The 24519-nt window shown below is 43.0% G+C and overlaps 1 protein-coding gene across 2 annotated transcripts in view; it reads right to left on the reverse strand.

Annotated features, from left to right (window-relative positions):
• LOC142311403 (protein-glutamine gamma-glutamyltransferase E-like) overlaps nucleotides 1–23336 on the reverse strand; it is a 141736-nt gene extending 118400 nt beyond the window's left edge. For both annotated transcript variants that reach the window (XM_075349792.1, XM_075349790.1), the window contains exon 1: nucleotides 23254–23336. In XM_075349792.1, the coding sequence (XP_075205907.1) occupies nucleotides 23254–23260 (7 nt within the window). In that variant the 5' untranslated portion in view covers nucleotides 23261–23336. The remainder of the gene's footprint in view (nucleotides 1–23253) is intronic.
• Between the last annotated feature and the right edge of the window lie 1183 nt (nucleotides 23337–24519).

A 24519-nucleotide genomic window follows, 5' to 3' on the forward strand; every position in this document is an offset into this window, starting at 1 on the left:
CCCATGAAGAAATGGAGGCCGAACTGGCGATGGGCATGGAAGACTCAGCAGATGAGTGAGAGCTTGCTCACATTTAGGTTGTGCGAGGTTGGGGGGAGAGGGCAGAGGAAGGAGGCACGATTCTCACCTCTCTGCCACCAACACACCAAGGACTTGGTCCTCCTGGATGCACAAGACACATGAGCGCCTTCTTGCTGCACTACCTACAACATGACCCTCGGATTGTACGAATTCGAAGTAATGCTAACTACTGGGTTGCCACACTGTTAGATCCCCGGTACAAGACAAAATTTGGCGAAATAATTCCTGCCATAGAAAGGGAAGCACGTATACAGGAGTATCTGCAGAAGGTGGTACGGATTCTTAGATCTGCTTTTCCAGTAAACACCAGTGCTGCACAGAGTGAATCTCAACGCTTTGTCATGGATAGGAGGAAATGGTCTTTTACTTGTCCACATCTGAGGGACCGAGGGCTGGCTGCTGTGCTGAGATGGCATTGAGTACGGTGTCCCTGCAGAGTTGCACTTTTGGTCATATACCAAATGAGCCAGTACACTAATTGGACAAATCGTCCCAGGAATATTATTATATAGTAATTAGTAACTTTTAAGTTACTAATTACTATATACCAAATGAGTTCAAAAAGGACAGATGCTGGTGGAAAGGGGAACAGGTGTGTTGGAAAGGGGAAAAAAGTTTTTGTCCGTGGGTTTGGTGGTTAAGCAAAAGTAACATTTGCTGAAGAAACACCATCTGTTACGGTGGGACTGGCAGATTTGGATAAGGTGGTATATACTATGTTACGAAAATTAATAAGAAAAGAAAGAGAAAGGTATATATCCCCATCAGCAGTCAATGTCCACCGTGCTCCCAGATGGAAAAGGAGAGGTTGGCAACTGGAAGGTTAGATGGAGGATACAGATCTGTGTGGCTATGAAACTAATAGTTGCCTGAACCGAGTTAGACGCCACTCGGATCTGGAGACTGTAAGCCCTGTTATCGTCACAGGGTCCACACGCCCACCCAGCCCAGGAACTCCCTGTTAACATCACAGGGGCCATTCAGTACGCTGACCGTGTGCATTGGGGCCACACCTGTGGACAGCAGGCGCATTAGCAGCAGGCCTGTTAATGCCACTGGGCTGCACAAGCAGGACTTGTAGGAAAGGAGCTGGTCTTAACCGTTCTGCGTTACTAACTGTGGTGGTGGCCTGCATCGACGCCCTATCCCTGCCTACCTCTGGCCTAAAGTCGCAATGGGTTCAACACATGGAGGTGTGCTCTTTTGGAGCATAATAGAAGACTGCGCACCTCCTTGTTGGCTCCATCCCGTTTTATAACCTTTTGTCCGCCCCAAACTAGGGTTGACCACAATGCACCTCCTGGAGACAAAAGCAGAGTGACACGTCATGAGTGGCATAACTAGCGTCCTATTTGGAACCGAAACTTCAATAATGACCTCATGGCTGCCACGACACAAACACCTCACCAGTTATCGTCTGACCATCAATAATGAGGTGACAAGTCATAGGGGCGGGCCTCTGCAGGCCACTTGGGAGTGGCCTAGCCACATCGTCAGGACACCTGATGCCCTGTGGTCTATATGGGCCCCCCACATCAGGGGCAGGGCCAAAGAGTTCATTACCGGACCTAGTCTCTGATGCAGTAAGTGCCTGAGCATTATCAGTTGCATGAAATACAGTCTCTGAAAAAAGACTATCAGCTTTAGCATGGTGTCTAGGCACAAAACAGGACTTAGGCGGGCTTTGCACGTTGCGACATCGCAAGCCGATGCTGCGATGTCGCACGCGATAGTCCCCGCCCCCGTCGCAGGTACGATATCGTGTGATAGCTGGCGTTGCGAAAATTATCGCTACGCCAGCTTCACATGCACTCACCTGCCCTGCGACCGTCGCTCTGGCCGGCGACCCGCCTCCTTCCTAAGGGGGCGGGTCATGCGGCGTCATAGCGAAGTCACACGACAGGCGGCCAATAGCGGCAGAGGGGCGGAGATGAGCAGGATGTAAACATCCTGCCCACCTCCTTCCTTTCGCATATCCTACGGAAGCCGCAGTGACGCCGGTAGATGTTCCTCGCTCCTGCGGCTTCACACACAGCGATGTGTGCTGCCGCAGGAACGAGGAACAACATTGAACCGTCGCGTCAGCGTAATTATGGATTACGCCGACGCTGCACCGATGATACGATTACGACGATTTTGCGCTCGTTAATCGTATCATCTAGGCTTTACACAGTACGATGTCGCATGCGATGCCGGATGTGCGTCACTTTCAATTTGTCCCCACCGACATCGCACCTGCGATGTCGTAGTGTGCAAAGCCGCCCTTAGACCCGGCACGGAATGCAAGTACCTGTGCAAAGAGGCTTTTCGCACTAAGTGTGGGAGCATGCGCTGTATCCCGAAATGAAGACTTAGCCTCAGGAATGGCACAGTCAGGCTGAGCATACTCACTAGGCGAAACACTGTAGTTAGGCTGCAGCTGGGGTAAATCGGCACACGCATGCGCACTAGCTGCCTCTCCACACTTAAACGTGGAGGAGAAATTGCTCTTCGGGTGTGGACTTGGAGATGCTGTCTATGAACAGAAGGAAAAGCTAAAGGAAGCCTCACTTTCTATCCCTCCGAATTATCAAATGCAGCAATGAATTCCCTGAGTTTGCTATAAAATTAGCGTAGCAAAATGTGCATGAGGGTGTCATGCAGAGGTGCTGCAAATAGATTTGCACCAGTGGGGCACTAATGGAAGTCCAAAAGGCAGTTCTATGATGCCACTAAATGGCAGCATCTTTTGCTATCATTATAGCTTATTAAAAACAGAGCAGGAGGGTGTCATGCAGAGGTGCTGCACATAGATGTGCACCAGTGGGGCACTAATGGAGTACAACAGCCACTTCTTGTATGCCACTAAGTTTACTCAATTTTTGGTATTATAATGTCTTAGTAAGTAACAATGAGTTTGAGTGTGCAATGCAGGCAGAGGTGCTGCAAATATCTTTGCACTAGTGGGACCATACAGAAGTCCAACAGCCACTTTTTGTATGCCACTAAGTTGCAGCAGTTTTTGCTATTATTATAGCTTTTAAAAACAGAGCAGGAGGGTGTCCTGCAGAGGTGCTGTAAATAGCTTGGCACCTGTGGGGCACAAATGGAGTACAACAGGCACTTTTTGTATGCCACTAAGTTGCAGCAGTTTTTGCTAGTATAATGGCTTAGTAACAATGAGTTGGAGTGTGCAATGCAGGCAGACGTGCTGCAAATATCTTTGCACTAGTGGGGACTATACAGAAGTCCAATAGCCACGTTTAGGATGCCACTAAGTTCACTCAGTGTTTGCGAGTATAATGGCTTAGTAACAATGAGTTTGAGTGTGCAAAGGGCAGGAGGGTACAGTGGCAGGGTTGTGGGTCTCTGGGTAGAGGAATGGAAGCCTGCCTTTCTATCCCTCCTAATGGGGAAATGCAGCGAGGAAATCCCTGACCTTAGCTACACAGACGCTGTCATCTTGTGTAGCTGTTAAACTCTGATTTCACGGACCTGTCACCTATGGCTCTGACCCTGCCGGTATTAGCCCTTAAAAGGACTGATAGAAAGTGCTATCCCTATTCTGTATAGCGCTGTGTATAGAGCGTACACAGCAGTATCGGCGATAGGAGCTGCACCAGTGATGACTGACACCAAGGACGCAGAAGGCAGATAATGGCGTGCTGGAGGAAAATGTCCGGTTTTATAATGCAGGGACATGTGACATGGACATCCTATCACACATGCCATTGCTTCTCTGGCTAAAAGTCCACTTAGCTGTGTGTGTGTCTGGGATTGGCTGACATGCTGGCCCGCCCCACTACACGCGCGCGCTTAGGGAAGGAAGACAAGGAAAAAAAAAAATGGCGATTGCCATTATACATACAGCAGTGATCTGAATGCGCTGTTCCCGCACACTATACACTGAAATTTCATAATAGTGTGAGTCACAGAGTGACTTACACTATTACAGCGGAAAGCCAGCTAGGAATTAGCTGGTCTTTTTGCTGCTAGAACTGTTCTCGAACGTATCTAGAACTATCGAGCTTTAGCAAAAAGCTCGAGTTCTAGTTCGATCTAGAACAGCCCCCAAAATCACTCGAGCCGCGAACTGGAGAACCTCGAACCACGCTCAACTCTAAACAGGAGTAGATGAATCATATTGTTTGCTGCACTATTTCTCCTGAGTACACCAATGCCCTATTTTTAGCGGGTCGAGTTGACATTTTTATTTGTACCATTTTCCAGCACAAAACATCTTGGATCATTTTTGATTTAGTTTTTTGAAAGGCAGAATGAATATAAAACATCAATTCTGGATTTTTTTTTTTGTTGTTTTTTTTACACCGTTCACTGTTTGATAAAAGTAATAAGACAGCGATACCACACTTATTTCATTTTTTATGTTTTTTCACTTTTACACAATAAAAACATGTACCGTATTTTTCGGACTATAAGACGCACCCTTGTTTTAGAGGAGGAAAAAATAGAAAAAAATAAAATTAAAGTAAAAGAATGTGGTCATGACACACTGTTATTTTACTGCTGACAGTGTTACTGAGGTAATAATATCCACCATTCTGGGTACCTTCCAGGTATATATGGCCCCCATCGTGGAATATGTATGTTCCCCATCATTATATGTGTGATCCTCCAATCTGGTGTGTGTGTGTGTGTGTGTGTGTATATAGTTATAGTGTGTGTGTGTGTGTGTATATATAGAGTTATATACTGTGTGTGTATATATAGAGTTATATAGTGTGTGTGTGTGTGTGTGTGTGTATATAGTTATAGTGTGTGTGTGTGTGTGTGTGTAGTTATATACTGTGTGTGTATATAGTTATATAGTGTGTGTGTATATAGTTATATAGTGTGTGTGTGTATAGTGTGTGTGTGTGTGTGTGTATAGTGTGTGTGTGTGTATATATATAGTGTGTGTGTATATATAGTGTGTGTGTGTGTATATATAGTGTGTATATATATAGTGTGTGTGTAAATATATATATATATATATGATCCAACCCCATCCAGGTGTACAGTAATGCCTTTATATACTATATTTTTTATTAGCTTACTTTTACTGATGTGCTGCTCACCATGCTTCAGTTTGGTCCTGGCACTAGAAGCAAAGTCTCCCATATCTAAAGAGGACCTGCAGTGATGTAATGAAGAGGCGGAGCACTGTGCTGCTCTGGCCACCCCTCTGCATTACATCACTGTAGGTCCTTGTCAGCTACGGGAGACTGTTTCTAGTGCAGAGGCAGGAGCAAAGTGAAAGTAATGTGAGCCCTCAGCACAGAGACTGCGGCTGTGCTGTGAAGGTATGCCGTGCTCTAGCCCGGACACTGCCGTGATGTGCAGTTCCCCCAGGCGAGACATGACTGTCTCAGACACAGTCTCCCCAGCCTCTGCAGGAAGCCGGCGTCTGTAGCTCCCACGTGTGACCGCTGTTTACATTAAACAAGTATTCATTAGCTGCTCCTCACCCCCGCTGACTGCAGAGAGAGGTGGGCGGGGAGCAGCTAATGAATATTCACTTACTTTAAGCAGCGGGCACATGTGGTTTCTCCAGCGCCGGCTTCCTGTAGCAGTGACCCTCCCTGCCTCTTGTGATCCCACTGCATAGCGCTGACTCCTCACAGCTCCCTACCCCGCAGCTTCACACCATAAGACGCACCCCACATTTTCCTCCCAAATTTGGAGGAAAAAAGGGCGTCTTATGGTCCGAAAACTACTGTATATAGAAAAAAATGTTTTTGCTGTATTCTGAGAGCTATAACTTTTTTATTTTTATTCTGAAGGAGGTTTTTGCTGGACTAGATGGTGGCTTCAGCTATATGATTTTTATTTACATATGACTTTTTGATTGTATTTTATTCCACTTTCTTATTTTTGATAGTATGATGATAACGCATAGTTTTTTGCCAGGCTTTGTTTTTGTTTGTTTTTTTCTTATTGTGTTCACTGAAAGGGTTAACTATTGTGGCAGTTTTATAGAACAGGTCGTTCTGGACACAGTAATGACAAATATGTGTATTTTTTTGTTATTTTTGTTTTTATATAAATATACTTATTTATTGGTATAATTTCTTCATTTGTGGTTTACTTGTTTTGGGGTTTTTTTTTAAATTACATTTTTTTTAACTTTTTTTTTACTTAGTCTCTTTTTGGCACATTCACTATTATTAGCCTGAATGCTGGTATAATGCAGTGACATACACATGCATTACACCTGGCAGTGTGACACTGGCCGAACGCCTCCTAGACCATGTTACTGGCATTGTCTAACAGTCCACCATAACCAGCAAACCAGAGGCCATTATTTGACCTCAGGTTGCCCTGGTAAGAATCTTTAGCCTGCATTTACATTGCCGGGGGTGCTGATCATATGGTAGAGGGAGCACAATCCCTTGCTCACCCTCCTAAATGCCACAGCAATAGTGATTGCAGCATTCAGGAGGGTAAACAGCTAGGGATGTTCCGGGCACCATCCCAGGCTTTGACAGCCATAGTTCAGCTATCACGTAGGCCAAGTTCCCAGCAACGATCGTGTGGGCATAGCTTATCGTGCCCGCATGATCTCCATGACATACTCATACGTCATAGGTCGGGAACCCCTTCCAGACCATGACATCTGAGTACATCAAAGGTCTTGAAGAGATTAAGTGTACAATCAAAGTTTTTGTGTAATGTTAAAAAAGCATTACTCTGCTTCAAATAGGCACCAAAAATGCATGAAATAAAGGAGATGATGCATGAAATGATGACAGCAAATGCACAATGATCAGAGAAGACTGTTATGTGATGCGGACACCTGCAGAAAACATGTAGAGCAGATAAAAAGCCGCAGAAAAAATGCAGAATTTTCACTGCCTGCACCCCGCTGATGAAGCATACGCGATACGCGCGCCCGGGATTAGGTCATCTCCTCATCTACTTCTGACTGGCAATTTGAATATCTCCATCCATATGTCGCGGGCGGAGGAGGGGACGCTGCTCTCCCACTGCTCGGGTCCGGCCGCTGCTGCTGCTGCTGCCGCTGCTGCTCGGTGGTGGCTCGAGCGGTAGGCCGGATCCCGGGGACTCGAGCGGCGCTCCTCGCCCGTGAGTGAAAAGGGGATTTTGATTGTGGGGGTTTTGATTATTGTCCGTGACGCCACCAACGGTTGTGGTGATATTAGTGACACCACCACTGCTCTGGACGGGGATCCCGGGAGCGGTGACTGGGAGCAGCTTTGATGTTAGTCCTCCCCTCCGTGGGTAGGGGGTTGGTTGTCCCGGGGCTCGGTGATGGGGTAGGGATGGATGGCAGGCGGGTTGCGGGCCTGGTGAGGTGCAGGGTCGCGGGGGCAGCGCTGTGCCGTACGGCACGGTGGTACTCACTCAGCCAATGATGAGGACACAGTTCTCGGTAAAACACACGGCTGGATGGACGGGTCCCACAGACGGCTGCGGTGTTGTTTTCTCCCGGCAGGTTGGTGGTGACTGCCTTTCCCTGCACCTAAGTAGTTTGTACGGTTCCAATGGGTTCCCACCGGTAACCCGCTCCCCGGCTTGGATATGGGCCGGAGGAGCCCCTTTTGCCCGCAGGCGCTGGCCCTGAGAAACTGTTGCCTTGGTGGTGGCGGTGTCTCTCTCACTTGGTTGGACTGTTGCCTTCTGTCGGGACTTGGCTGTTGGGAAACCCAGGAGGTTCCCTTCACTAACGAATTCGGCAAATTCACGGCGACTCCTAGCCTTGCCAGGGTCCGTAAACCCCTGCCAGATGGTGCTGGCTTCTCTTTGCGTACCGGTCCGCCCGTCCACGGTCCTTACGGTAGACTCCAATCGGCCACTCCTGCAGACGGTCACCACCGTCTGCCAACCTTGCTGATCTGTCCGGGCCACACACCCGGACCAACTTCAGGCTGCTTAGCTGTCACTTTTCTCCTCTCTCACTACTTTTCCTCCTTCCACTTTCACTACCAACACTGGTCTCAAGCTCGAGCTAAACTGACTACAGTTTCCTGCCTCCAGGACTGTGAACTCCTCGGTGGGCGGAACCAACTGCCTGGCCCACCCCCTGGTGTGGACATCAGCCCCTGGAGGAAGGCAACAAGGGTTTTGTGTCTGACTTCGGTGTGCCTGCTGGGAGTGTGGGGTGTGTTGGTGTTGTTCTCTGTGGCCCCGGGCTTGTCCAGGGTGCCACACATACACCATGGGTAAGTGTGTAATGCTAAATACCATGCTATTGATACTTAAATAATTGACCCCATGGTGTGTCTCCATGAATTTAACATTGTTATTTCATCTATGGTAATACCTGAGATAAATGGAGTGGATGTGGGATAGTATCTGCTAGTTTTTTGGTGGGTGGGTGTGATAGAATCCAACTTGCTACCTCATGTATTTTCAACTTATATGGAAAGTGACTATTTTAATTTAATTGTATGTTTGTCATAATTAAAACTTATTGTCTATATTTGAATAAGTCTCTTGTACTTGTTTTTTGGCACAATGTATCTAGCTGATTATTGGGAGTAGATTCTACATTACATTAATCTATACCAGGGATTTTGATGTAATTAATTATGATGATCTTAAAGAATTATGTACATCCGTTGTTGTCTATGACCTATTTGATAAGTTAATACTTTGTAGCACCACCTTTTGCTGCAATTACAGCTGCAAGTCGCTTGGGGTAGTTTTGCACATCGAAAGACTGAAATTCTTGCCCATTCTTCCTTTGCAAACAGCTGGAACTGAGTGAGGTTGGATGGAGAGTGTTTGTGAACAGCAGTTTTCAGCTCTTTCCACAGATTCTCGATTGGATTCAGGTCTGGACTTTGATTTGGCCATTCTAACACCTGGATATGTTTATTTGTGATCCATTCCATTGTATATTTTGCTTTATGTTTGGGATCATTGTCTTGTTGGAAGACAAATCTCCGTCCCAGTCTCAGGTCTTTTGCAGATTCCAACAGGTTTTCTTCAAGAATTATCCTGTATTTGGCTCCATCCATCTTCCCATCAATTTTAACCATCTTCCCTGTCCCTGCTGAAGAAAAGCAGGCCCAAACCATGATGCTGCCACCACCATGTTTGACAGTGGGGATAGTGTGTTCAGGGTGATGAGCTGTGTTGCTTTTACGCCAAACATATCGTTTGGCATTGTTCCCAAAAAGTTCTATTTTGGTTTCATCTGACCAGAGTACCTTCTTCCACATGTTTGGTGTGTCTCCCAGGTGGCTTGTGGCAAACTTTAAACAACACTTTTTGTGGATATCTTTTAGAAATGGCTTTCTTCTTGCCACTCTTCCATAAAGGCCAGATTTGTGCAGTGTATGACTGATTGTTGTCCTATGGACAGACTCTCCCACCTCAGCTATAGATCTCTTCAGTTCATCCAGAGTGATCATGAGTCTCTTGGCTGCATCTCTGATCAATCTTCTCCTTGTTTGAGATGAAATGAGATGAAAGTTTGGATGGACGGCCGGGTCTTGGTAGATTTGCAGTGGTCTGATACTCGTTCCATTTCAATATGATCACTTACACAGTGCTCCTTGGGTTGTTTAAAGTTTTGGAAATCTTTTTTTAACCAAGTCCGGCTTTAAATATCTCCACAACAGTATCACGGACCTGCCTGTTGTGTTCCTTGGTCTTCATGATGCTATCTGCGCTTTAAACAGAGCAATGAGACTATCACAGAGCAGGTGCATTTATACGGAGACTTGATTACACACAGGTGGATTATATTTATCATCATCAGTCATTAAGGACAACATTGGATCATTCGGAGATCCTCAATAAACTTCTGGAGTGGGTTTCCTGCACTGAAAGTAAAGGGGACGAATAATATTGCACACCCCACTTTTCAGTTTTTTATTTTTAAAAAAGGTTTAAAATAAGCAAAAAATTTCCTTCAACTTCTCAATTGTGTCCCACTTGTTGTTGATTCTTCGCCATTAATTTAAAATTTTATATCTTTATATTTGAAGCCTGAAATGTGGGTAAAGATTGACAACTTCAAGGGGGCCAAATACTTTCGCAAGGCATTGTAGTTTGGGCCGCTATGTGGTTTACAAGCTACTCACAGAAAAATACTTTGAAATAGTCAATTTATATGAGGCCTGTAGTATCAAATTGGATTCCTGTCTAGGCCACAAAATCAGGAATTTGAGTCTCATATTCTTCAGCGAGTGAGGTCTACAGAGGGTAACTAACTGTGGGCTTTGCGTCATTTGCAATCAAGGGTTACCTACACGGGGCTTTATTGTCATTGAGGGAAGAAGAGCAGGAGGGGAAATATATGAGAATGTGGCATCCTCTCCCTCACTATCAGTGTCGGAGGCAATGAAGGCGTATTTCTCCTTGTCCAAATACAGTCTTTGGGAAGAGTGGGCCATTTTATTTTTCATGTAGTCGTTATGTGTGTCTGTAGTGTTTTTTAAGTGTATTGTTTAACCAAATTTTATTCAGGTGTGTGTTTGGTGTGTACTTTATTAATAAATTCATTAGATTTGAATAAAAGGAAGGAAAAATAGAAGAGAAAATAAAAATCTGGAAACAAAAAGATAGAAAGTTAAATAAAATGAAGAATATAAAAATGTAGGTTTTTTTTAATTACTAAGTGGAAGACAATAAAACAAATAACTGACGTTCAGCAACCTGTAATATTATGTTGTGGAAATAAAAAATTACTATAAAAAATTTCCACTAAAATTCTGAACTACACTAATAAACAGACATCAGTAAAAAAAAATACCGAGTATCCACAACTATGTATCACTATTTGTGATTCTATACATGTAGATGAAAATGTAGTATAATTACTATAATAATGTTCCACTAAAATTCTGAGACCACACTAAAATTACTAACCGTTTTAAAAAAAAACAAAAAATAACAACCTGTGGCAAAATAATATGGTAACGGTGATGTGCTATACTGATAAGAGCACTGTGGCTACAGGTTGCACTCACAAGTGGTGCTCAAAACTGATCAGCACATGATGTGAGTCAAGGACAGCAGGCCACCTTAGACTACTTTCACACATCCGGTTTGAGCACTGCGGCTCAATCCGGCTGTGAAACCTATGCAACGGATGCGGCGAAAACACCGCATCCTTTGCATAAGTTGTTACATGCGGCGCGTCCGTTTTTTTTCTGGTTGCGGCATGCTAATGAGCATGCGCAGTGGAAAAAACCGCATGCGGCGTCCGGATGCGTTTTTTTCCGCATCGCGCCGCATCCGGCCTCCCTAGGTATGCATTGAAAATTGCGCCGCAGCGGCCGGATGCGGCGCGATGCGGTGTTTTTTGCCGGAGCAAAAAACGTTGCAGGGAATGTTCGATCCGGCCGCGGCATCGGCTAAATCTGCCGCATGTGGCAAAAAGCGGACCAAACGCAAGCCCCTGCGGCACAATACGGCACTAATGTAAGTCTATGCAAAAAAAACCCCAACCGGCGTCAAAAAAAACGGTTGCGGTTTTTCTGCAGAACGCCATATTGTGCCGCAGAGCAAAAAACCGGATGTGTGAAAGTAGCCTTAGGCTATGTGCGCACGTTGCGTCGGAGTACCTGCAGTTTATTCTGCACGTTTTCCTTCCCTTGGTTTTTGACCAAATGGCTTTTGACCATTTTTTAGCGCTAAAAATGCATGCGTATTTACCGCGTTTTTAGTGCGTTTTCAGCGCTTTTTACCTGCGTTTTCACCTGCGTTTCTACAGATGCGTTTTGTAGATCAAGACACTGAGAAATAAAGTTGAAATAGTCAAAAAGAATGAAAAAAGAGAAAAAAAGTATAAAATTAACTTTTAACCCCTTCACGACTGGCCGATTTTTCGCTTTCCGTTTTTTTTTTTCGCCATTCTTTTTCTGAGAGACGTAACTTTTTTATTTTTCAGTCAATATGGTCATGTGAGGGCTCATGTTTTGCGGAACGAGCTGTACTTTTAAATGAAACCATCAGTTTTCCCATATAGTGTACTAGAAAATGGCAAAAAAATTCCAAATGCTGAAAAATTGCAAAAAAAGTGCGATAGCACTATGGTTTTTGAGATATTTTATTCACTGTGTTCACTATATGGTAAAACTGATGTGTGGGTGTGATGCCTCAGGTCAGTGCGAGTTCGTAGACACCAAACATGTATAGGTTTACTTTTATATAAGGGGTTAAAAAAAAATCGGAAGTTTGTCCGAAAAAAGTGGCGCACGTTTTACGCCATATTCCGTGACCCGTAGCGTTCTCATTTTTCGGGATCTTAGGCTCAATGACGGCTTATTTTTTGCGTCTCGAGCTGACGTTTTTAACGGTACCATTTTTGCGCAGATGCTACGTTTTGATCGCCTCTTATTGCATTTTGCGCAAAAGTTGTGGCGACAAAAAAACGTCGTTTTGGCGTTTGGAATTTTTTTGCCGCTACGCCGTTTACTGATCAGATTAATTGATTTTATATTTTGATAGATTGGGCGTTTCTGAACGCGGCGATACCAAATGTGTATATATTTTTTATTTTTTTAACCCTTTAATTTTCAATGGGGCGAATGGGGGGTGATTTGAACTTTTAGGTTTTTTTGTTTTTTTTAAATTTTTTAAAACTTATTTTTTAACTTTTTTTTTTTATTTTACTAGTCCCCCTAGGGGGCTATTGCGATCAGCATTCCGATCGGTCTGCAGTATCTGCTGATCACAGCTGCAAGGCTGTAAACAGCAGATACGCTCTCTTTCTCTTTTGCTGTGCCCCGGGCACAGCGAAAGTGAAACTAAGTCAGGTGTAGTACAGGAGTCATCAAATGACCCTGTGCTACCATGACAACTATCGGGAGTCACGTGATCGCGTCACGTGACTTCCGGTTTCGGCGGTAAGTAAAAACTTTACCGCGATCGCGCTTATAATGGCGCTGTCATGTATTGACAGCGCCATATAAGGGGTTAATCGGCACGAGCAGATAACGATTCTGCTCGTGCCTAGCAGGCACACATCTCAGCTGTGAAAATCAGCTGAGATGTGTGCCGATCGCGGCATGCTGCCGCCGGAGGACCGCGGGCAGTAAGATTATGTCATTTAGGACGTAATTTTACGGCCCGCGGTCGTTAAGGGGTTAATAAAACTATATGGAAAATTATCAATTTTAATGAAAAATAGTGGTTATGCACATTTTAACAGAAAAATAGGTAAAGTTTATTATTTTTTAACATTTAAATTTTCGGTTATTGTGTGTGTGTAAAGGAACATTAGAACCCATTAATTTTTGGCCAGAAAAGCATGCGTTTTTGGAGCCAAAAACGCAGTGGAAAAGCAGGTAAAAAGCATGAAAAACGCAGGAATTGTGCTTTTGGTTGCATTTTGCCATTTCTCATTGACTCCAATGTTAAGGAAACGCTGCAGAAATGGCAAAAACAACTGACATGCTGCTTCTTTTTCAGCATGGTTTTTGACCCAAAATATGCAAATTAAACGCTGCAGAAAAAAAAGCAAAGTGCAGACAGGATTTCTGCTTTTCCCATAGACTTTGCTGGAAAACAAAAACACATGCGTTTTAGCGCAAAAACACTGCTGCTAAAAACGCTGCAGAAACGCGGGAAAAAACGCAATGTGCGAACATAGCCTTACTCAGTCGCTGTGTCTTCAAGCATGGTGACCGGTTTCTTCCATTTGGTAACTATAAGTCAATTTTCGAGAGCTCATTCTTGAACAATTGCTTCATATGTTGAGACGGGGTTAATATGTGTGAATTGACTGTTAAAAGTTGTATCCTTGAACTGTAATATTGTTTTGAACTAAAGAACTAGTGTTTTCTTGGTTCTTGTAAGATTAATGTGGGCGTTGGCTCTAAATAATTGTACAATGGTCAAAAAAAATTGCAATCAGGGACCCTTTGGGGAAAAAAAAAGTAAAAAATATTTCATTTCAGTCACAATATTAAAAACAATGTATTGAGTCTTCCTTTAACCCCTTCAGCCCCCGGGCACTTTCCGTTTTTGCGTTTTTGTTTTTTGCTCCTTTTCTTCCGAGAGCCGTAACTTTTTTATTATTCTGTCAATCTTGCCATATGAGGGCTTGTTTTTTTGCGGGACGAGTTGTACTTTTAAATGAAACCATAGATTTTACCATATATTGTACTGGAAAACAGCAAAAAAATTCCAAGTGTGAAAAAACTGCACAAAAAGTGTGATCGCACAATAGTTTTTGGGATGTTTTATTCACCGTGTTCACTATATGATAAAACTGATGTATCTATGTGATGCCTGAGGTCGGTGCGAGTTTGTAGACACCAAACATGTATAGGTTTACTTGTATCTAAGGGGTTAAAAAAAAATCACAAGTTTGTCCAATAAAAGTGGCGCACGTTTTGCGCTATTTTCCGAAACACGTAGCGTTCTTACTTTTTGGGATCTATGGCTCAGTGACAGTTTATTTTTTGCGTCTCGAGCTGACGTTTATAATGGTACCATTTTTGCGCAGATGCTACGTTGTGATCGCCTCTTATTGCATTTTGCGTAAAACTTGCGGCGACCAAAAAACGTAATTTTGGCGTTTGGAATTTTTTTTGCCACTATGCCGTTTACCAATCAGATTAATTGATTTTATATTTTGATAGAAGGGGCATTTCTGAACGCGGCGATACCAAATATGTGTATATTTATTTATTTTTTAACCCTTTAATTTTCAATGGGGGGAGAGGGGGGTGATTTGAACTTTTAGTTTTTTTTTGTTTTTTTTTATTTTTTAAAACTTTTTTTTTTACTTTTTTTTTTATTTTACTAGTCCCCCTAGGGGGCTATAGCGATCAGCAATCCGATCGCTATTATCTATCTGCTGATCACAGCTATACAGCTGTAAACAGCAGATTCAGTCACTTTGTTTTTCCCTCTGCTCTCGGCCGAGGGAAAATGAAAGTGAAACATCATAGCTGCAGGCGTCATCACATGACCCTGTGCTACGATGGCAACCACCGATAGTCACGTGATAACGCACGTGACTTCCGGTGGGGGCGGCGGTAAGTAAAAACATGGCCGCGCGCATTTAGATCTTGCTGCCAGACTTTGGCAGCAAGATTTAAGCGGTTAATGGCCGTGGGTGGAAGCGATTCCACCCGCGGCTAGCAGGCACACATGTCAGCTGTTGAAAACAGCTGATATGTGTGCCGACCGCCGCCGCCTGCCCGCGGCAGGGGGCGGGGCTTAACGGGACACGATCCTTGATGGATAGATCCGTCCAAGGTCGTGAAGGGGTTAAATGATGTTATTAACCCCTTCACGACAAATGACGGATATATCCATCATAGATCGTGTGAGGTTAATCCCCGCCCCCTGCCGTGGGCAGGTCGAGGCAATCTGCGCACATATCAGCTGTTTTCAACAGCTGATATGTGTGCCTGCATGTTCCGACTGGAATTGCATTCCACACGCAACATTTAACCCCTTACATCTCGCTCTCAAAGTCTGGCAGCGAGACGTACTGTATATGCGCGCGGCCATTACTTTTACTTACCGCCGCCCCCACTTCACTTTCAGTGGTTGCCATGGTAGCACAGGGTCATGTGATGATGCCTGTAGCTAACATGAGTCACTTCCTCTTAATGCCGGCATAATGCCAGCATTGAGAGTCAAGCACCATATCTGCAGTTCTCAGCTCTGTAGCTGAGATCTACAGATAGGGCAGAGCGATTGGATTGCTGATCGCTATAGCCCCCTACGGGGACTAGTAAAATAAAAATAAAAAGTAAAAAAAATGTAAAAAAATAAAAATAAACACAAAAAACCTAAAAGTTCAAATCACCCCCCTTTCGCCCCATTGAAAATTAAAGGGTTAAAAAAATAAAAAATATACACATATTTGGTATCGCTGCATTCAGAAATGCCCGATCTATCAAACTGTAAAATCAATTAATCTGATCAGTAAACGGCGTAGCGTCAAAAAATTCCAAACGCCAAAATTACAGTTTTTGGTCACCGCAAGTTTTGCGCAAAATGCAATAACAGGCGATGAAAATGTAGCATCTGCGCAATTATGGTACCATTAGAAACAGCTGCTCGAGACGCAAAAATAAGCCATCACTGAGCCATAGATTCCAAAAAATGAGAACGCTACGGGTTTTGGAAAATGGCGCAAAACGTGCGCCACTTTTATTGGACAAACTTGTGAATTTTTTGTAACCCCTTAGATACAAGTAAACCTATACATGTTTGGTGTCTGCAAACTTGCACCGACCTCAGGCATCACAATGACACATCAGTTTTATCATATAGTGAACACGGTGAATAAAATATCCCAAAAACTATTCTGCGATCACACTTTTTTGCAGTTTTTCCACACTTGGAATTTTTTTGCTGTTTTCCAGTACACTATATTGTAAAACTTATGGATTTATTTGAAAGTACAACTCGTCCCGCAAAAAACAAGCCCTCATATGGCAAGATTGACGGAAAAATAAAAAAGTTATGGCTCTGGAAGAAGGGGAGCAAAAAAAAACCCGCAAAAAGGGAAAATGCTCTGGGGCTGAAGGGGTTAATATTCACATGAAAAGAAAATAATTTATCTTTTTTAACAAGTGCTGGAATCCAACTTTTTTGTCTATTTTCTATTATAATTATTCGAGGAGACTGGCCTGGAGTTTTCCAAGTATCTTTGGATGAATGACATACTGTAAATCTCTACATGTCAGTGAGCTGAAAATTCACTTTACTTTTTATGAGTCTAAGAAACTTTGACCACTTTGCATGAAAAGTTTAATTATTACTCTTGCGTTTATAATGAACCCTTGTAAACCTCTATTTTTATGGTTTATATATTAAATAATATTTTTTTTTATATTCCGGAGAAACATGCAAACTGTATAATGTATGAATTCTATAAATAATACTGTGTTTTTCGCAAAATAAGCCCTCCCCCAAAAATAAGCCCTAGCAGGGATTTTCGGTGCAAGGCTTAAATATAAGCCCTCCCCCGAAAATAAGCCCTAGTCACGGTTCAAAAAGGAAGTGTCCGTGCAGTTAAAAAAGATACAGATACTGCAGGACACTTCATTATAGACAGCGGACAGCCCACAATCATACTCACCAGATGCCGAGCAGAGGACCTGCAGTGGACCACACACATCACATCGCTAAGGCACACACATCAGATCGCACACCCACACACATCACATCACAAATGCACACACATCAGTTCGCATACCCGCACACATCAGATCACCTAACAAATCGCACACATATCAGATTGCACACCCACACACATTAGTTCGCACACACACACATCAGATCGCACACCCACACACATCGGATCACACACACACACTTCACATCACAAATGCACACACATCAGTTCGCACACCCGCACATATCAGATCACCTAACAAATCGCATACATATCAGATCGCACACCCACACACATTAGTTTGCACACACAAATATCAGATCGCACACCCACACACATTAGATTGCACACACACATCAGATCACACACACAATCAGATCGCACACACACATCGGATCACACACACACACACACACACATCAGATCTCACACACATAAACATCAGATCACACAATCACACATCAGATCACTCACACAATCACACATCAGATCCCACACGCACACTGACCACATCCAACGATACCAATTTCTTCTGGCCGGCAGAGAATCTTGAGATGCAGTGCCATGGAATGCATAAGACCTGCAGTGGAATGCATCGATGCGTTCCACTACAAGGTCCTCCATGGGTTCCACCTCACTGCGTCCGATCTATCCCTGTTGGCCGGAAGCAATCAGTATCGCCGGGTATGGTGACTGTGTGTGTTATCTGATGTTTGATTGTGTGTGTGATCTGATGTGTGTGTGTGATCTGATGTGTGTGTGTGATCTGATGTGTGTGTGTGATCTGATGTGTGTGTGTATGAGTGTGTGTGTGTGATCTGATGTATGTGAGTGTGTCGGCCAGAAGCAGGGCATGCAGCACGGAGCTTACCTGCTGGGAGCACCCGCCAAAGATTACAGGAGGACCTGGGGGCCGCACAGATGTCTCGGGTCTGCTAAGTATGAGTCTCCTGGGAAGGGGGGTCTGCTTTACTGGGGGAATAAGCTTAACCTTAACCATGTTTCTCTAAGAATAAGACCTAAAAAAATATAAAAACTAGTGCTTTTTTCAGGGCAAATAAAAAATTAAGACAGTGTCTTATTTTTGGGAAAACATGGTAACCCCTGAACTTGATGACAGCTGTCAATTCACAGCTGCCATCAACTCTATATAGTAATTGTTACCCTGATTGCCACTGGACCAGGGCAATTAAGAAGAGCTTGGCAAAGTATCTAGTATAGCTGTGTGCTGCTATTTTTAGGCTGGGAATGGCCAAATAACCAAGGGACTTCCCAGCCTGATAATACCAGCCCCTAGCTGTCTGCTTTACCTTGACTGGTAATAAAAAATAGGGAGAAACTAACGCCTTTTTTTTTTTTTTTTTAAATAGTTGAAATAAATATTTTAAAAAAATGGCATTGGGTGTGTCCATTCAACAAACTATACTAGCATATGAGCAGCATCCGAGCTCCAAACTCGGACATTGACTTTTTTTTTTTTTTAAAAAAGTCTGTGTTTGAGTTTGAGACCTGGACATAAGGTGTTAGGTATTAATCCTGAACTTTACAGTTCAGGCTCGATCATCCCTATCCAAGAGTAAAAGGTGCATTCGGACTATAAAACATGACGAGGTGCAAAGCCATGAATAAGTTCTGATCTGCTTACAGTATGATATGCAATCTATACAATCTATAGTATAGACATTTTAACCTTTATTTCTGATTTAATTACATGTTCCAAAATTGGTAACTTTGTTAACAAAGACATCTGGCTACCAGATAATACAGTTTTCTTTTTCTTGCTATTAAGGGGGATGTCCACTACTTGGATAACCCCTACTCATTCCCATTGTTTGACCCTGTAAAAATAAATCAGCCTATACTCACTTCCGGTGCAAGTGTGGTTCCAGCAATGTCTGAAGCCACGCTCCTGGGGCTCACGTAACAATGTTATGACACGTGGGCCCCGTGACCAATTAGTCTGTCCCCCTGCCTTCAGAGATTTGAGCAGGATGCGATCACTGTACTGACTTCCTTCTCAAATGTCTGAAGACAGGGAAAAGGAAGCCGGAGCTCATTTATAGCGGGGCCCGCATGTCATAACAATGGTTCAGACATCGCTGGAACCATGGCAGCACCGGAGGGGAGTATAGCCTTATTTATTTTTACGGGGGCAAACAAGGGGGAATGAGCAGGGGTTGTCCAAGTAGAGGACAACCCCTTTAAGGATTAAGGGAATTTTCCCATGTAGGAATCATAGTCCATATACCTCTCATTGTCATATTGCATAAACAATAAACAACCTTTGAATGGTTATTTTTCAGTCTGATTTTCAATCCTGTTAAGAAATCTAAAATGTAATTTTCACCTTTATTATTGCATTTTCCTTTTAGGATATTTTGTATTAGGCAAAGTGCAAAAAATACTAATGTACTAATAGTGTAAATAGCATTAGTATGGTTACTATTAGTATAAATGCTCCTGTAAAGTTAATTATGGAGTATAAAACAGATAATATTTGTTTTACAAACGGATTAAGAGTTTAATGATATTTACATTTCAGTATGACTAATGGTTATTATTAACAGAAAGACAAGTATTTGCAAATTCTAATATAAATGATTACTATCAAAGTATGTAAATTAGAGAGAATGTGTCACCTGGTTTTTGATACCCCAGTTGAGAAAACCATGATGTACGGGTGGAGACCCTGATTCCAGTAATGTGTCACTTACTTGCCTGTGTGCTATAGTTCTGTTAAAATCACTGTCTTATCTGCTGAAGATCTACCAGTTCTCTGAATACTCAGATCTGGATTTCAGTCACATCAGTAAATGACATATTTCTGTGTGCACTGTGCATAGGCAGAAAGCTGTTTATTAGTGGTGGGGACAGGATTATACAGAGCTCATTAATTTGGAGGAATACATGGTAACAGGTTTATTAGTCTTCTTTTTATAATCTTCCGCTGATAAAAATGATATTATTAATATAGCGCAAGTAGCCGAGTAAGTGACATTGTTGGAATCAGGGTCGCTGTCTCTACATCATGTTTATTTCAAATTAGGTGGAAAAAACCTAATGATAGTTTCTGTTTAAAAAAATCAATAAAATAAAATGAATTTGATCAACTTGGCAAGTCAGTAGAATTTGGATATTCTACTAAAATAATGGTTAGGCTGAGAATTGTATATATTGGGCACATTTTAATAATAAAGATGTTTACATTTAAAAGACCACCCATTTTTAAATTTCTTAAAACATATCCAGGAATTAATCAAAGGACATTCGGGCATATTTAACAGTGAGTATAAGCCAGTGAGAATTTATGGATGGCCATGGAATTCCAGAAATGGCTCCCAGCTTGAGAATGGCAATAATGGATAGGCAGGGTTTAACTCAAATACCTTTCCTTCAAGTGAGGCAGATAAGCCTGGTCGTTACAGTCTTATGTGAGCTTACAGGATTAAAAGGTTTGTCAGGCAAAAACTTCTAAAATACTATATTTTCGCTTGAAAAATGAAAATAACAGATACTCACCTGTCATAGTGGCATCACTGCAGTATTGTCTTGGCAGGTCTCCAAGGCTCTTTTACCATAGTTATGCCACGTGAGCTCTACAGCCAAATAGTGGATGCTCATGGGCTGCAGTGCTCAGGCTTACCCTGTACATCCGAGGTTCATCCGAGGGAGAGCACTGATTGACTGCAGGCTCACATGGCACAACAATGTCATGTGAGTCACAGGAGTCCCAGTGCTAACATTGCAAGAACAGTGTAGGTATAGGAGTTGAGTATGGGGTAGTTATATTTTACAAGGGGGAATATGACATTTAGGAATTTAACAGCATCGGCGACTGACACACACTAACACCCTTGTGTTCTGAGAAGGGATCATGTATAACTTTTAAGCCAATTCCTCTAAAAGCAGTCTGCAGAAGCCCTCACGTTAACAGTTCTTAAAGGATGCATATAGCTACAAGGCAACAAAGACCTCAAAGACACTCTCTCAACAGGTCAGTCTTCCTTCTTTTTCCCAAAGAAGCTCAAAATCCGTTCCACAGTTAAGGCTAAGGACACATGGTGAGTAAAACGTAGCAAGTAGAATGCGATAAAAAAAAAATCACATTCCACTCGCACCAATGTTACTCTATGGGATTTTTTTTCCTCAGCCCTAATTGGACCAAAAAACAATTGCAGCATCTATGGGTAGAATCCGATTTGTTTTCACTTGCACCCATACAAGTCTATGCGTGCAAGAGAAACAGCGCACTGCACTCGCATGACACCGCAGTGCAGTGCGATAATCACATCAGCTGTAAATTGGGGATGATAGGGAGATTAATCTCTCCCTCTTTTCCACAGCTGTGCTGTGATCGCAGGATCGCAACATAGTGGCATGACACTCGGCTTAGACTCTCAGCAGAGTGGGAGCCGGGTGTCATGCGATGCACTCGCAGCAATGCCCGTGTGTCCTTAGCCTAACTCAGTCTCTCAGGCTATAATAGAGCTCATTATATCAGCCCCGATCCTGACAGTTGTTAAATGTTGTCTGGTGCTTTAATATTGATGGCCTATCCTTAGGATTTGTCATCAATACCAGATCAGTACCCCATTGATTAGCTGTTCCCAGTGTAGACAGTGGCCGGATCTGATCAGTTGTGGAGCAGAACGGCACAGTACTGCCAACTGTATTGTGACTGTGGCCGGGCACTGCACATCCAGATGAATGGATCTTCAGTACCCCAATATGCATTTGACAGCACTGTACTCTTTTGCCCCTCAATGGATCACATCCTACTGTTCCTGGCGCCGGGAATAGCTGATGTGCAGCTCACAAATTTGGTACTGATAAACCATTTTAAGGATATCTTGAATATCAACCATTAATTTAAAATTCAGTTGTGGAAATTCACAACTTCTTTCACATTACTTGCCTATTGTCAATAATTTCAGTGAATAAAGGATGAGAAGAGGAATCGGGTTGTAGTGCTGAGCTATTCACCACTCCAGAATTTATGATTGATTAATGTCTTTATTTTCATGCACAGGTCAACGCGTTTCAGGTGTACTCAGCTCCCTTCATCAGGACATCAGGCAAAAAACCATCAAATCTCAAATCTCAAATCATAATCACAATTTCAGTGAGAGAGTTTTTCCACTCCTAAATTTGCCAAATGGTCACCTAGTCCTGAGGAAGTAAATCCCAAGTACTTACTATTTCAGGACTTCCCAGTAGGACTCTCAGCCTCTCGTAACACTAAATACCCTATAGGTGCACCGCAAACATTTTACCTGGTTCCTCTAAACTGTCCAACAAAAATCTATTGCTCTTGACCATGAGGAGCAATGATGTCCACGTTTTATACTCTGGGCCTACCTAGAGCGGAGCTTGCATGGTGCCACAATTTCATGTCCTACTTGGGTGATCTGTGACCTCAATATCCCGCATATGTACCACACATACTATACCTCTAAGCTAAGTTAAATATATATGTAGAATACACATGGCACAGGACATTTCCCCCAACTCTCAATATGATAACTGTAAATAGGCATTTTAGGCAAGGTGCTCACATAATAACAACAAGGACAGCATGAACATCACCCAACAGGGTATAACATGATCGAATTTGGTCAGTTACTTCAGCATTTACATCAGACCATTCATTGAAGAGTTGTTCTGAATAAATGCTGTGTAATTGCCAGCCTCTGTACTCCCTCCTCCCCAATTATATCTGACCAGACATCAAATAACCACCCTTCAAATGGGGCAGTTTAACTGGCGCAATAATACTTTATTATTAGTGTCTATCAATCCATACAAATTGGTGTTCCTCAATTACGTATCCCCCAAATGGTTTAAAAATAGATTATTATGTACACGCCCCTCTTAAAATAGCAAAACCAACCAAATATTTCAGACATAAAGATGTTGTCAGAATAAAATTGCAATGAACACATCATTCTTATTGTCCACATAATACAGAGAATCCTGTCTGAACAATTACATGGACAATATTTGATGCCCACAAAATATACGTAAATTAATTCTTCGGAATACAGACTTCTCATCAGTAATCATCCACAATCCTTCAGCTTAATCTGTCTGGAAAAATGGTTACTTTTCCCACTGAAACCCAATACACGTACCTGCCATGTTGTCTCTGTCCTGGAACTTTGAAGGATCTGACTGTCCTGGGTGACTCCGGCATGTACAGCTACCATATATAGGAATGCAGCCTCTCCTAGTATTTTAATTGCTATTATTTCCAATGAGCTGGGTGGATCCTGCATTTTATTGTCTGCTTACTATTATTCAGAGCGTCTGTTTAGTGATGATGACGTTTGACACTTGCTTCTGTATACTAAACTGCATTATACAAATGTAGCAGACCTGAGATTATCATCATAACTCATTATGATACCAATATAAAGACTGGTTTTCCATAAGACTGGCATATTAAGCTATCATATAGGTGAAAGGGGTACTTTGCATGCTGCGACATCGCACCTGCGATATCGGTGGGGTCAAATCGAAATTGACGCACATCCGGAGCCGGTAATGATGTCACAGCGTGTAAAGCCTAGATGCGCCGATAAACGATCGCAAAAGCGTCGTAAATTGGTGATCTGTGCAGTGTCGGACATTTCTATAATGTCGCACCGATAGGAGATACAATGTTGTTCCTCGTTCCTGCGGCAGCACACATCGCTGTGTGTGAAGCCACAGAAGCGAGAAACATCTCCTTACCTGCCTCCCCCGGCTATGCGGAAGGAATGTTTACGTCCCGCTCATCTCCGCCCCTCCGCTTCTATTGGCCGCCTGCCGTGTGACATCGCTGTGATGCTGCACGACCCGCCCCCTTAGGAAGGAGGCGGGTCGCCGGCCAGAGCGACGTCGCACGGCAGGTAAGTGCGTGTGAAGCTGCCGTAGCGATAGTGTTCGCTACGGCCGCTATCACAAGATATCGCATGTGCGACGGGGACGGGTACTATCTCGCTCGGCATCGCTAGCATCGGCCAGCGATGTCGCAGCGTGCAAAGTGCCCCTAAGAAACATTAAATGTAAATTAACTGTATTTTACCTGTAGGTAACATTGTAGAACATCCGAGCAGATATATATTTAAAAAAAATGATATTTAAAGAGAATTTAAACGCCCAAAAAGTAAATGTAAGCATATCAGTAGTAAAATTATTATGGAAGTAAAAGGATCGGCAGAAATGTCAATGATATGCAAATGGTGAAAACATAGAAGCACTATATTGTAAAATCTGAATTTATTCAATATCGAATATATGCACATCTCTATGTCTTTCTTTCTCTCTCTTACATCTGATTGTCTCTACGCTGCTACAGCTGACCCTTTCACTCAGATGTAGCATAGCTGAGAAGGTCAGATGAAGCAAAGCAAAGA

Source organism: Anomaloglossus baeobatrachus, chromosome 5, assembly GCF_048569485.1.
Source record: "Anomaloglossus baeobatrachus isolate aAnoBae1 chromosome 5, aAnoBae1.hap1, whole genome shotgun sequence".
In the NCBI taxonomy this organism is placed as follows: Eukaryota; Metazoa; Chordata; class Amphibia; order Anura; family Aromobatidae; genus Anomaloglossus; species Anomaloglossus baeobatrachus.